We start from the raw sequence: 14,645 nt of genomic DNA, 5'->3' as shown, positions 1-14,645 counted from the left end.
TGAAGTTACGAATAGTTGCGTTTCGGTAAGAAGCTTTTATTTTAGCTATAATTTCCATCACTAAGTAACTTTATCTATCTGCAGTATGTTGCCCAGTCAGTAGGTTACCAGAACTTAACTTTTAATGACTGTTTTAATTAGCCAGAAGAAAAGCCACAAATCTAAATTTATTATAATGAATTAATGAATAAACAAGTCATTTTGTAATATTTGTGAAGCTTTTCACAGCTGATATTTTTGACATTTAAAAGCATAATAACTGCATTTAATTTGTTAAACTATTTCCTTTTTTGTGGATCAAATTCAACTGATCAATTTATCATTTTAGCACTAAGCTAATAGTAATCTATGATTCAGACTTCAGATTATTAAACAACAACTTTGTAATGCATTTGTTTTGGCTGAAGAAGCTTGCCCTTCATGAGTCACTTACTGTAGATGTTATGAACTGAGTTTGAAGTTCATAAATACTGCAAACTGTCTATGTGATTTTAATGGTTTGATAGTATCTGAACTATTAATTAATTTCCTTCCCTTTCAGAAAGCTATTGCTGTAGCTCAGAAGGCCTCACAGGAGGACCAGGCTGGCAACTACGAGGAAGCCATCCGCTCCTACCAACATGCTGTCAAGTACTTTCTACACATTTTGAAACGTGCGTCACCGTGGTGGAAACATAAAGCAGCTATTGTCATAACATTAACCGTTAAAGTATTCGTCATCGTTACATGGTTTCCTGTGACTATCACTGACTGATGGGCAGATTAGTAAAATTTAAAATGCAAAACTATTCATGGATTTGTGTGTGTGTGTGTGTGTGTGTGTGTGTGTGTGTGTGTGTGTGTGTGTGTGTGTGTGTGTGTGGCGATTTGAAGCTGTGTCACTCCCCTAACTTGCCATATTTGTAAAATATTTCATTTAAGAGGCAATAACATTACAGAATAGGGCCTTTTTTTTTTTATAGCAGACATCAGGGAAATTGAAGATGTTACTAGTCACCTGTGTCTCTTTAAGCCATGACAATATGAGAGTGAGCCAGGGTGCACAACCGCAGGACCCTGAAACAGAAGCATATAAAGGGAATTTAGTCTGTTTTCATTATTATTTCTTTACACGTGCATGTCTTACAATGACAAGTGACATGATATGCCATGATGACAAATGGTGGTGTTGCCTATGATATTAAACCATTGTTGTTTCTTCCATCAGGTGAGCCCCAGGGTAAAGATGGCAACCAGAAGATTAGAGATACATGTAAACAGTACCTGGACAGAGTGGAAGAACTACAGGAGTACCTTGTGAATAAAGAGGTCGTCACAGAAATTACATACATAATATTTGCTTTACAAATGTGGACATCATTGTCTACATGATGATAAAAGCAGAATAGTGTGACAGTAGGATGGGTGTACAATGAGGTGGACAATAAATGATAGATAATTAATGTTAAAATATATAATAAATTATAACATAACCACAGACACCAAAAGTAAGCCATATAAAATGCGAATAAAAAAAGGATCATAAGATAAATCTAACATAACTTAACATAACGATTTTAGCCCCAATCTTCATCTTTACTGTCATAAGATACGTTTTATATTATTGTTTTGTATTAAATTGTGATAAACGTAGTGTTGCCAGTCACTCTGGACTGCGTCGAGGCGACGTCTTGACGTCACCACATTCCGTGCACGCGGAGTGTCGACTTTTCGATGCGGAAGTTTCCTCCTCGATTTGACTCGGGAGCGAGAAACGAAAACAAGTCTACCAGAAACCTCGATTATCGCGTTAACAGACTACATGTACGGTAGAATTTTAAAGCACAGCGTTTAAAAACTGTTTCCTCTGCTGCGGGGTTACATTCGTTTTGATTACTGGACGAGCGATCGGCCCTTATGGCTACCAACAATAATTTACAGGTAAGTTGAGGACCAACCCAGGAGCTGGCTAAAACGCTGAAATAAGCTTTTTTAAAAAAAAAAGTTGTTTGCAAATTGATTTAAATGGATAAAAGTATCCTAGTTGCTGACAACCGAAGTGTTTGGCCTAATGTTTGTCGGTTTTTCTCGCTATAAACACCTCCAGCTTTGTAAAACAGCGTAGCGTTTGTAACATTAGCCGCTAATTAGCATGCTTGGCTAAGCTCGCTAACAAGGCATTTAACGGGGAAACAAAAACAAACAAAAAGACCACAAAGATCTGGAATTATGGCTTACGTGTATTATCAAGGCTGCGATTTTATTATTATTATTATTATTATTATTATTATTATTATTTCAGTTGTGAAAGCAGCCTTATAACATTTCCGTGATGTTATAGTGACGAGATAGTACCTCATAAGATTAGCGTTGCTAGCGAGCTAGTTTAATTTGGCCTGTTAAACGACTCACACTTCAAACAGAGGTGACAACGTTATTTATATATTTGTATTTGTGTTCAAATGTATAAACTGTGTTGTACTTACAGTTATAGTTACGGTGAACAAAAGTGTTTTTAAAGTTCAGGTTCAGGCACTCCTACTACGGGGGGGGTGTGTGTGTGTGTGTGTGTGTGTATTTTGAGAGGGTGGCTGGGACTGTTTTAAGTATTTATTTATTTTTCCACCTTTACTCGGTTAAATTCACAACTTCCTGTGCTTACATATCTCATTTTGTTGTCTACATGTTTGTTTTGATTGGCTGTTTTCTATCAGATAGATTCATAAAACAACAACATTGTCGTTCATTTCAAACAGTTTTCTCAACTTTATTAATACCTGTACCTCCCAAGTGTTAATAACTAACACTGTCCCTTGTCTTTCCTCTTGTAGAAAGCCATCGATCTTGCCAGCAAGGCGGCTCAGGAGGATAAAGCTCATAACTATGAAGAGGCTCTGCGCCTGTACCAGGCTGCTGTTCAGTATTTCCTTCATGTGGTGAAATGTAAGACATTATACAACACATTGGCATTAGCTCAATAGGGTCCCAAGTCTGTTAATCACAGCCGTTTGCCACTTTAGGAATCACAATTTGTTAGTAATCTTCCATGACATGTCTGTTGCTTGTTGGTTCAGAGTGGCTTGTGACTTAAAATGACACGCAAGCCATTTTGCACACCGTCACAGCAGTGTTGACCACACAGTTGTGATATTGTTTTACAAGTGCTAAAAGGAGGTTAATGTCTTCTTTAAAAGGAAATACTCAGACCTGAAATCATTTTTGTGTATCTTTTTTGTGTTGACTCCCGACAGATGAAGCCCAGGGTGACAAAGCTAAACAGAGTATCCGGGTGAAATGTGCCGAATACTTGGACAGAGCTGAGAAACTGAAGGAGTATCTAAAGAAGAAAGAGAAAGCACCTCCTGCTAAGCCTGTCAAAGAGTCACAGTCTGACGATAAAGGGTGTGTAATAGGTGGGGCAGTGGGATATGTTGGCTCATGTGAGGCCAATCAGTTATGGTCAGAAAAATACTTTCCCCTAATAAAGGAAAATATAATGATTTTTTTTTTTTTTTTACTTGAAAAAAGACAAAATTTTATACATATTTATGTGTATATGTATTGTATGTTTGTGTCTAGAAATGAGAGTGATGAAGGTGATGATCCAGAGAAAAAGAAGTTCCAAAATCAACTCTCAGGTTTGCAATAGTCCTTTATTCCTACTTAATTACACCTTATGCAGGTATATTTTTATTTCTACACTTAATTTTAATGTATTATTTCGACTTTTCATTAATATCGTATTATTATTTTACCAGGTGCAATTGTTATGGAGAAACCAAATATCAAATGGAATGATGTTGCTGGCCTCGAGGGAGCCAAGGAGGCACTGAAAGAAGCCGTTATTCTTCCGATCAAATTCCCCCACCTTTTCACAGGTATTAAATCTCATTTAATAAGAAAGTCACCTCATTACTTTGCTCACATTGAAGCACACATCTATTCTGTGTGGAACAGTTGTGTAGACTAAATAACCTCTTTGTTTGACTGACAGGAAAGAGAACTCCGTGGAGGGGGATCTTGCTCTTTGGGCCTCCAGGTACAGGAAAGTCCTACCTGGCTAAAGCTGTTGCCACAGAGGCAAACAACTCGGTCTTCTTCTCAATCTCCTCCTCTGACCTCGTTTCCAAATGGCTGGGAGAAAGTGAAAAGTAAGTCATTTTAACAATTATTCTCAGAAGCATAGGTTAAGCATATAATCTGACATTCTAATATATAATGTGGAATGGTGGTATTTAATATCTACAAATATATTGTTATATTACATTTCCTAAAAGTGTCCATTTTGCTCCCCAGGTTGGTGAAGAATCTTTTCAGCCTTGCGAGGGATAACAAGCCTTCTATCATTTTCATCGATGAGATTGACTCCCTGTGCGGCTCAAGAAGTGAGAACGAGAGTGAAGCTGCTCGTCGTATCAAGACAGAGTTCCTGGTTCAGATGCAGGGTAAGTCTGATTAGCTCCAGCAATTATTTGTAAATACTAAATATTTTGATGAACGATGTCAGTATTGCCGTGTTAAAGGGTCCACACTCTTAGTGTAAAATTATTTAGTGTCAGGTTTTTTTTTTTAACAATACTCTGAAGGACTAAACAGCCTGTGGAATATAAAATGGCAGCTTAAGTACAAAATGAATATTAGTGCAGTAAAGTGAACAAGTAAATGAACCTTTCAGTTCCAGTTCCTTTCTGCAGCCTAAATTATCTGTGAAATCATAGTTGCGAAGCAGAAGATAGACAGAGATATACATAGAAGCTTGAGCTGTGAACAGGAGAAAATAGTTTTTACAGAGGCTGGGTACTTTTGGACAACCTTAAAAAAAAAATTAAGTTGTTGGGTTACTCAGGCCATCAAGCTCAGTAGCTGGCAGTGGACAGACGCTTCCATGTCTTTACTTCACTCAATTTACTCATTACTAACTAAATGCGTGAACCATGTGAAACATATGTGCATCCCATTTTATTTTATTTTTTTCATAGTGGCTCCCCTGTAATAAAAAATGCACATTGTGGCAGATTTGTAGAAAGCTGCAGGTGTTTGACAGTAAAAGCATCAAAATATTGGCACCTTATTGTGAAAGAAGTTACTTTTCACGTCTTTTTTCACTTTTATTTTGTTGTTTTGCAGGTGTGGGGAATGACAATGAAGGGGTGCTGGTCCTTGGAGCAACAAACATCCCCTGGACTCTGGACTCTGCCATCAGAAGAAGGTGATTTTTTTGATTTTTTTTTTTTGATTTTTTTAGATTGTAATTTTTACAACTAAAGTTGTTATTCTGTTGTCATTCCCTTGTGCTCACTGTGGTCAAATCTTACCATCACAGATTTGAGAAGAGGATCTACATCCCGCTGCCTGAAGAGCACGCCCGCTCCTTCATGTTCAAGCTCCACCTGGGCTCCACCCCCACCACTCTTACAGACTCTGACTTTGTCACTCTTGGAAAGAAGACAGATGGATACTCAGGAGCAGATATCAGCATTATCGTCAGAGACGCTCTGATGCAGCCTGTTCGAAAGGTCCAGTCAGCAACCCACTTCAAACAGGTACGTCATTCAAAATATCCCTCTTATTCTACAGTGTCATAGGTTGTAATTGACTTATTGTTACTTCGCTTTCCTCCCTTATTTTTTGGTTTAAATAAGATACGAGGTTCATCAAGAACCGACCCCAACGTCACGGTAGATGACCTCTTGACCCCTTGCTCGCCTGGAGATCCCAATGCAATTGAAATGACATGGATGGAGGTCCCTGGGGAGAAGCTAATGGAACCTGTGGTATGCATGGTAAGGACATAAAAATTAAAAAAAAAAATTAAAAATGTTTCTCATTTCAACACAATAAATATATTGGAACCATTTTTTTCTTCCTCTTCCCAGGCTGACATGCTGAGGTCTCTGGCCAACACGAAGCCAACAGTTAACGAACAAGATCTGTCAAAACTGAAAAAATTCACAGAGGACTTTGGACAGGAAGGCTAGGTTGGGTGAAGGAGTCAAAACAAACCAAAGCAAAGGAATTGTGATTGTGTCTCTATACTGTCCTTTTTTTTTCTTTTTCCATCTCATCCTAACCATTCACTTGGCGTCATGGGTCATCTGAGTGGGCAAGATTACTGCTTTATTTTGCCATTCTGACAACCACACAAAGGGTGGAAGACCTGGTTTTATTTTGATATATTCACTTTTTTCCAAAGAAGATTAAAGACTTCACACCTACAGCTGACCTGATTAAAGAATGAACATCAATATTGGAAACTTAAAGGGTTATTTCACTTATGTCCTAAAGACAAAAGGTATTGATGTGCAGAATACTCAAGCAGATTAGAGAAACTAACGGCAGACACACACACACACACACACACACACACACACACAACAATTACTGCAAGTAAGACTTTTGAAATCAATATAATTTATTTGAAGTAAGGACTTGCTCTTATGTCCTTATTTTCCACTATAAGTACAGCTTAATAGATCAGTAAGTATCCCTCACATATACTCTATTTTATTAAGAAAAACAAGCATTTTATAGCATATACTGTACTTTAAGGAATGTATACATCTTGGGCAGTGAATCACAGCATGAGTTCAAGGTATTGTGGTGAAATATGTCATTTTCTTGAGGTGATGGACATTACAGAGTTTTGAGACTGACATAATCAGGATGAGCGCTACATTAGGCCTTGTGGCAATTTTGGATTGTTTATTCAGTTTCCCCCAAAAAATTACAATTGTGTGTTTACTCATCCTTCATTTGAATCAAACACGGCTGTTTGGGTGGATTACCAATGGTGCCGGACCAGCATTATGTTACCACTTCTCAAGGACTCGATGGCTTTGAATTGCTTTGTTGTTCTGCTACTGTTGTTGTTGTTGTTTGTTTGTTTTCCTTCAAAACCTATTGTACATATTTTTCCTTTACTATCCACAGGCTTTGCTGATTATCCTTAATACAAACTGCAAAAAAAACAAAGCCTTATATTAAGATCAAGTCCTGAATTTTGATAAAACAAGAGTGGGGAGTTGATGCTGGTCATTGATGGCTCAGGTGGAGAGATCATCATCTTGTGTACTTCACAATATAGGAATGCATCTCCAAGCATGAACTATAAGTAGCCATAAGTGGCAGTGTGCACCATGTGCCTTCTCGAAAAGATTTTTTTTTTTTTCTCTTGGTTTATTTCTAAATTAGTCAGAGTGCTTGTATGTCAAGTGCATTGTCACTACAACTAAGATATGTATAGCACTTGTACATTTCATGTAAGCTCTTTTAGAGATTGTATACAACTGTACTCTGTTGCTGTTGAGATGTGCAAACAGTTTTTGAGTTGTTGTTTTTTTTTTTTTGATGGGGAACATCTCTCATTTGACTGTAAATGTCTCTGTAGCCCACTCTTGAATCCTTTTCTTCGTAAAGAAGTCACTCATGCATAACATCTTCTGTTTCCCATGTCCACAATGTAAATAAAAGTTAAAGCTACGTCAAGGCAGGCTGATTACTTTTTGTAAGAAATCAATGACGTGTTCCTGACGAGCAATGACAATAGAGATATAGGTTTGGTAATAATATTGTCACAATTTTAAATAACTCGTGTTTTCCGGTCTGTAGTTAGTCGCAGTAGCCTACCTTGAACGGCTGGTCGGGTGGGCGTGCACACAGATGGCGAACCGAGGCGGTGGCGCGTTGCATTGCGGGAATTGTGGTTCCTCGGCACTCGAGCAGCGGTTCGAGCGCCAGAGAAACACTTCCGGCTCGAGAACTACAAGTACCAGGAACGACCGCGGCGCGTCCGGCTCGCAGCGCACAAGCTCGATTTGTTTTGGTTTGGACAGACTGCGCTTTTGTCACGGGGACCGAGGTCCGCCGCGGCACGTTAACCTGGCCTTTGCGCACCTTTGACTCGCTGCCAAACCCCGGAGGAACTCCTCCTCCGAAGTCCGTGTTTCTCCGCCCGCCTCGCAGCTCGTGTTGTCGGATCCCAGAAGCTGGCCCGCTAGTTAGCGAACAAGCTAACGATCGCCAGATTTCCCCCATGTCCTCTGAAGAAGGGTTCAGTTCAGCGATCGCAGATTGGCTTTTCGTCAATTCCTGGTGGCTCCTCCTGCCGTTCGTCATGCTTCTTGTAGTCGCTGCCTTCATAGTTGCCTTTGTGTTGCTGTTGTACATGATATCGCCCCTCATTAGTCCCAAGCCGCTGAAACTGAACGGGGCCCACGTCGTGGTAAGTGCACCGCAGTGCATCCTAACATCTGCACATTAACAGCAGCTCCATAGCTGGCTTCAGGTTCTTGTTCAAATAGCTTTGAGTTTCTAGTTGCGCTTTAATGTCAGGTATGTGTTCGCTCTAACGATTAACAACCGGTTTAAGACTAATATATATATATTAATATATATATATATATATATATATATATATATATATATTGAGGGAAGAATATATATATATATAACAGCTGTTATGAAGAGAGACACGCCCACACGATGAGTTGAGAAACATTGAAATGAACTCATTTAAGAACTTAAGTTGTCTCCCGGTTTGTAAGGTGCACCTATATGAAACAATACACGTAAACAAAACCAGTGTTTTCTATCCGGGCTATAATCCTACTTTCATGGAGGTTAGAACAATATTTAATTTCGTTGAAGCCGTAGTAGAGAGGATCTGATTCAATGAAGTCACTGATTAACTTTTCAGTTATGTCACTGCAGGTAGACTAAATGTTATTTATGTCAATAGTATGCGCTACATTTCAAAAGCACCTTAAACTACAGTCTCCAAAATGCATGCAAAGTGGAATGTCTTCAAAAGTTTCCACAAAAACTTGAGTACTATTTTTGTGATTGTTAGTTCTTGCTGCGATAGAGCAGAAATGCCTTAAACTCGATTAAGCTGCATCGCATTTTGTAACCATATTTAACCTTGAACTTTCAGGTGACAGGAGGCTCAAGTGGAATTGGGAAATCCATTGCAGTCGAGTGCTACAGGCAAGGAGCGTTCATCACTTTGGTGGCACGAAATGAGGTCAGTACAAACAACATTTAGCCCGTTGTTCCTTTATATCTAACCAAGCCACAAGCTGTTTGTTGTTAGAGCAAAGTTTTTGATGTCAAACATGTTGAAACTCAAAAGATGAATTCGTTCCATGTCAGCCGAGAGATTGCGCTCCACACACGTGCAAAACTTTTCTTTATTTTTGCATTAAACAGTGTTACCTACATGTGAGCGTTGATGTTTTGAAGATTCATTTAGTTTCTTTTGATGTGACCCTTGACGACAGTCAGCATTTTTAAGTCTTCACATTTACCCGAAATCGTTATAATAGATGAAACATGGATTATTTTTCCTTAGGAGAAATTGCTCCAAGCAAAGAAGGAGGTGGAGAAATTCGCCATCAATGACAAGCAGGTATGGGTTTAGTATTTATTTCCATTAAAGATGGAACTTTTAAAAATTGTTCGAAAGCACCTTTTATGAGACTTATCAGACTTAACAGCTTAATGAATGTTGTATCAATAAGATCTCAATTTCTTTATTCAGGTGGTGCTCTGCATATCAGTGGATGTTTCCAGTGACTATAGTCAGGTGGAAAATGTGATGAAACAGGTGATGTTACCTTCTCCGCCACAATGGAACATATACAATTGTTGTGTTCATTTGTTGCTGAGGAATTAAAGTGGCTTTTTCCCGTTATGCAGGCTCAGGAGAAGCTAGGGCCTGTTGACATGCTGGTGAACTGTGCAGGAACATCTATTTCTGCAAAGTTTGACGAAATGGAGGTGGACCGTTTTAAAGTAAGTACACGCAACCGTTGTTGTTGGGGTTTTTTTATGCACAGAAGTCAAAAAGCTGCTCGGTATTAAAAACTGTTTATATTGTATCATGCAAAAATATTCACTGCTCACATTTACACTGGAGTGAAAGCATCAGAATAAAATGGAGTGATTTGGATTTATCATAAGCTACATGAATTGAGCATGTTTGTGTTGTCAGTGCCATATGTTTCCAAATTATAAAGAAAATTGAGATTTGAAACCATATTGAGCATTTCAATGTACTCGTATGCGTAAAACCATTGCCTGCCAAGGATGCACTCTAAAAACCTTCAACAAGACCAACCTTTTTTTTTTTTTTTTGGCACTAAATACATGCCAGGAAAGAAGGTTTGATTGCTGTCTGACTTTGTACAACATTTTTGCTACAGTCAGAGCCGTTTTAAGAGGTGACTAAATTCTGTAACGTCTAATATTAAGTACAAACCGTTAGTCTCCTATAAATATAGAAATTGTGAAACTGCACCTCACTGTGGACTGCCTCATTATGACGCGTGTGAACCTGGGGCTTTCCTTGAACAGAAACTGATGGAAGTGAACTACCTGGGCAGCGTTTACCCGACACGAGCCGTCATAACCACCATGAAGGAGCGACGAATGGGCCGCATCATGTTTGTGTCGTCGCAGGCGGGCCAGATCGGTCTGTTCGGGTACACGGCCTACTCTCCGTCCAAGTTTGCGTTGCGCGGCTTAGCAGAGTCGCTGCAGATGGAGGTTTGTTTGTTTTTTTTCTTTCTCCCTTCTCGCACTGAAATACCCTTTTCTAAAAATTCCACCAAAAGCCAAACAAACACGCTGCAGATCTCGTGATCTTAAAATGCATGTAGTCGGAATGTGTTTGCACATATTTCTACACCACTTTGCTATTTAGGGATGATGAGGAGGTGTTTGTTAGTGCTTTAAATACTGTAATAAAATTCCCAACCTACCAGTAGGGGGGGGCATCCATACTCATTTGTTCTTGTTTATCAAAGACCTGTCTTGCATAAAAATGTTGATTTGTTTAATGTCATCAAGGTCAAACAGCTGTTTTCTCTGCGCAGATAAAGCCATACAATATCTACGTGACAGTGGCATACCCACCGGACACCGACACCCCAGGACTGGCAGAAGAGAACAAGATGAAGGTAAACATCTATGTCACAAAGAACAGAAAAAAAACAACTTCTTTCCCAAAGACAAGGATCCTTGGAGTCTTTCTCCATCTTTATTTTAAATTTAGTTTGGAGGTATTTATTCCTTTACTTTGTTCGTGGATAGTTGACATTTTCCTCAGTATTTACAACCTTTCCCCTGTGTTTTTTTTTTGTTTTGTTTTTTTTCCCCTCCCCCAGCCTCTAGAGACCAAATTAATCTCTGAAACCTCTGGAGTGTGTCAACCAGATCAAGTGGCCAAAATCATTGTGAGAGATGCAGTGGTAAGCAATCGGTCCATCTTCCGCTGACCAAGGCTGTCCTAAATTCTGGAATTCTTTTTTGTAAATTCCCCCTGGCTGTTTTCTCCTTTGGCTTTGCAGCAGGGGAACTTCAACAGCTCCGTTGGTCCTGATGGTTACATGCTCTCAGCCCTCACCTGTGGCATGTCGCCCGTCACCTCCATCACAGAAGGTCTCCAGCAGGTACGACTACATGCATAATGTCACTGCATTGCGAGACGCAGTGCTCCTCCGGCCTGTGGTCTATAATAAACATTTCAATTTCTACGTTTCTGTACAGATTGTGACCATGGGATTATTTCGGACCATTGCCCTTTTCTACCTGGGGAGTTTTGACAGCATCGTGCGCCGCTGCATGATTCAAAGAGAGCAATCGAAAGCAGCTGACAAGAGGGAGTAACGGCAGCCTTACCTTCTCCGCAGCCCCCCCCCCCCCCCCCCCGCCCCACTTCCCCCCTTCCCATCCAGTCCCTTCATCCAGCTGTACAAGTGCACAACCGTAGGCGGGAGAAAAAAAAAATAGGCCAAGTCAAGTGCATTTCTGATATCAACCTTATAGATGGGATGGAAGAAAGTAGCAAATGTTTACTCGTTGCTTGTCCAGTGACGTAACTCGTCCATAGACTTCAGTCATTTCGATTTTTCTGTCCTCTCAAGAGTATTCCAGTGACTTGGGTTCGATGTGTCCACCTGCTTCTTTTTGTGGGAGCAGCCTTACGTTAGGAGAATGAGGGCAGGCTAAACATCCCACAGTGTGGTTTTAAAGTAGGTAGGCCTTGTGAACCACTAACATTACAGATATCAGGCCCTCCCTGACTCCCATTTGCACAGTGCTTTTTTTGTTTTGTTTTGTTTTCTCTCCCCCCTCGCCGAGAGGAAGAAGCAACAGATAGCCTGTCTGTCCGGTTGTGCCAAATATGGCTTGAAATTCCTTCCCACCAGGGGCTGTAGCGAAAAACAGAACGCTTACTCTCACGTTTTGTCTAATGGTTGCATGTTTCACAAAACGGTCTCCACAATTTTCACTTAAATAAGTCCCTTCGTCTCAACCTTTTCGTACCACAAGTCTTTGCAGGCAGAGCACCTTCCTTTTTGACTGGATAACCTCTATGTTTGAACCCGCTCGTGACCCTCAGCGTTTTGTTTATGCTGTGGGAAGTTTTTGCTCTTGTGCCCCGTGTTTGAACGAAGCCGAGACGTGATACAAAACGAGATATTGCACACCGAGAGAGAGCATCTTATGTTTATTTTAATTTTTTTTGTTTTATTTTACTAACGAAAAAACATAATTTCCATGGAATGATAATATTCAAAAACTTTACATGCAGTGTTGAAGAAAAGAATTGTGGGTGTGCGTGGATGTGTGTGTTTGTGCTTGCTGTGACTGAGCCGACTTCCGGGCGGGAGATAAGCCATTCGATTTTATTGTCTCGGGAATAAAGACCAAATTTTTTTTTTTTGTCATTCTAGCTAATGTCATTGAGAAAGGAAAGCAGGTACTATGGGTTAAAGCCATGAATTCATAAGATGGTAAAAAAAAAAATAAATAAAAAAAAAAAGCACATAATGGGATTTTACTCCTCACCCGTGCATTCGCTAAGTTCAGTACATTTATCTTTTTTACACTTTAAATTTGTGAAAAGAAGCGTATCATATTTACCTGCAGTTCAATGTTTCTGTGCACATATTCAGCCGCCCCAGTCGAGATCCTCGCAGGATCCATAATCTGCCGGGTTGGTGTAAATCAGGGCAGGGCAAGGCTCGCTGGTTCGAGTTATGCGTCTGTAGGTCTAGTGAGGGCGCCGGAGATTTGTTTTACATAAAGGCCAAAATAGAGGGACTGGCATGGAAGCGTGATCCTTGTCCTTGTAATTTTGACCTGCTGTCCCTCTGTCATGCACAGCTGGGACTTTGTAACTCCCTAAACGACAATATCGATTCCCTCCTGAGTTCTATCAAGTCTTGAAAAATCATCTATTTACCACATGACTTTCTTATTGTTTCGCATATAGAGGGAGAAAAAGTACAACATTGACTCTTGCAAGTCTTCCTTTGGTCCATCACAATTGGGGGCGAATGTACTTTAATACAAAGCATACAAATCAGAACATAGGAATATTATTTTTGAATACACCAATATTTGAATGCCAAAACGTGTCAAGACAATTTCTGTAGATGCAATGCATTTATTTGTGATTTATTTCAATGTCGCTGCTCTGTTGATCTTATTTAGTTTGTAAAAAAAAAAAAAAAAAAATGTGGAGCAGTGTGGGGACCCATTCTAAGCCTTAAGATGTGACTACTGACGAAGCAGATGCTATAAGAATGGACCTGTCCACAGAACAATGTGACTTAACCCACATATGGTTCGCCACATCATTTAATAGGACTTTTCGGTGTAAAATGCCAACTGTTTTTGTGTATTTGGTCGATTTCTATTCTTTGTATGACAAAAGAAGCCTTACTGAAATCCAAGATATGAAAGTGAGAATGGATGACTCATGCTTGATGATGTTCTCATTTGATAATGGCTGAAGGCACACTGTCCTGCGATCAAGAGATTTTCGTTAATTGTACATGTATTGCTTTCAGAAGTTCTGTTTTACTTTGAGGTAGCAACACGTAGTTGATAGAACATGTAGCTCATGTAAAAGCAGTTTTGTTTTAATTAACACCTTTAAGCTATGCAAACAAAGCCTATGCTTACAATATGTTTAAACACGCAGTGAAGATTTAAGTTCTGCAACAGTTATGCTCGTTTGCCCCCATTTAATGGTGTCATCATCAGATACGTACCGAGTTTAAAAAGTACTGAACATGAAAGGCATACTGCACTCTTTTGTTTAATTCTTCTTCTTTTTGCTATTGACTTTTTTTCTGCCAAAAAACTTAACACCTTCACCTTGTGTGCCATTGAAAGAAAAATGTGAGAAGTGGAACGTTTCTTTGTCTTATTTTCTTACATGATAAACTAAATAAATACCTGTGAGGAAAAACAAAATTTAATTCCTGTAGTCTTCATCCTTCAGTTTTGAATGTTTGATGTCTCGGATCGCTGGTGGCGTTGTGCTTTGTCACTGCTGTTTCCCTCCTGTTATGTAGCTGCGGAGCTCTTTATCTGAATTTCAGCTGAGGGAACCCATCGCAGAAAAATGCATGAGTGAGTGGGGCCTTTCAAAACTTTGATGTCTCTGGGTTTGGAAAGGACTATGAGGGTTGTTAAGTATTCTGTTTGAAGAGATGGGATTTTAATTTTCCATGAGGGAACTTTCCAAAGCAGCAGCTCTCTCAGATTTGCAGAATACAGCTTTAGATTCTTCCTTTTTTTTTTTTTTTTTGTCCTGTCATAAAAATAAGAGACATGTAGGATGAAAGACAACAGAGGAGACGAGAGAGAAC

At 39.6% G+C, this 14,645-nt stretch overlaps 2 protein-coding genes across 2 annotated transcripts; both read left to right on the top strand.

Moving 5' to 3' along the window:
* The first annotated feature begins 1,699 nt into the window (after positions 1–1,699).
* Positions 1,700–7,464, top strand: vps4b (vacuolar protein sorting 4 homolog B). Its single transcript, XM_069157408.1, has 11 exons — positions 1,700–1,920; positions 2,811–2,922; positions 3,231–3,381; positions 3,559–3,617; positions 3,738–3,857; positions 3,974–4,130; positions 4,276–4,424; positions 5,107–5,188; positions 5,303–5,522; positions 5,622–5,762; positions 5,856–7,464. Exons 1-11 carry the CDS (start codon positions 1,897–1,899, stop codon positions 5,955–5,957), a joined length of 1,317 nt encoding a protein of 438 aa, XP_069013509.1. The 5' UTR covers positions 1,700–1,896; the 3' UTR covers positions 5,958–7,464.
* A 343-nt stretch (positions 7,465–7,807) lies between these two features.
* On the top strand, positions 7,808–14,252 carry kdsr (3-ketodihydrosphingosine reductase). Its single transcript, XM_069157409.1, has 10 exons — positions 7,808–8,200; positions 8,912–9,001; positions 9,329–9,385; positions 9,518–9,583; positions 9,676–9,771; positions 10,333–10,524; positions 10,854–10,937; positions 11,145–11,228; positions 11,328–11,429; positions 11,527–14,252. Exons 1-10 carry the CDS (start codon positions 8,012–8,014, stop codon positions 11,644–11,646), a joined length of 1,080 nt encoding a protein of 359 aa, XP_069013510.1. The 5' UTR covers positions 7,808–8,011; the 3' UTR covers positions 11,647–14,252.
* The last annotated feature ends 393 nt before the right edge of the window (positions 14,253–14,645 follow it).

Source organism: Embiotoca jacksoni, unplaced genomic scaffold (assembly GCF_022577435.1).
Source record: "Embiotoca jacksoni isolate LCO1_2020_lvr unplaced genomic scaffold, fEmbJac1.0.p SCAF_22, whole genome shotgun sequence".
NCBI lineage: Eukaryota > Metazoa > Chordata > Actinopteri > Embiotocidae > Embiotoca > Embiotoca jacksoni.
Note: the sequence above shows the minus strand (reverse complement) of the source record. Positions and strands in the feature narration are given on the sequence as shown.

Coding starts and splice junctions, on each gene's coding strand:
- vps4b (XM_069157408.1), top strand. CDS start 1,897: ATGGCTACCAACAATAATTTACAG. Junction 1,921..2,810: donor CTACCAACAATAATTTACAG/GTAAGTTGAGGA, acceptor TTCCTCTTGTAG/AAAGCCATCGATCTTGCCAG. Junction 5,763..5,855: donor TGGAACCTGTGGTATGCATG/GTAAGGACATAA, acceptor TCCTCTTCCCAG/GCTGACATGCTGAGGTCTCT.
- kdsr (XM_069157409.1), top strand. CDS start 8,012: ATGTCCTCTGAAGAAGGGTTCAGTTCAGCGATCGCAGATTGGCTTTTC. Junction 9,386..9,517: donor TCGCCATCAATGACAAGCAG/GTATGGGTTTAG, acceptor TTCTTTATTCAG/GTGGTGCTCTGCATATCAGT. Junction 11,229..11,327: donor TCATTGTGAGAGATGCAGTG/GTAAGCAATCGG, acceptor TTGGCTTTGCAG/CAGGGGAACTTCAACAGCTC.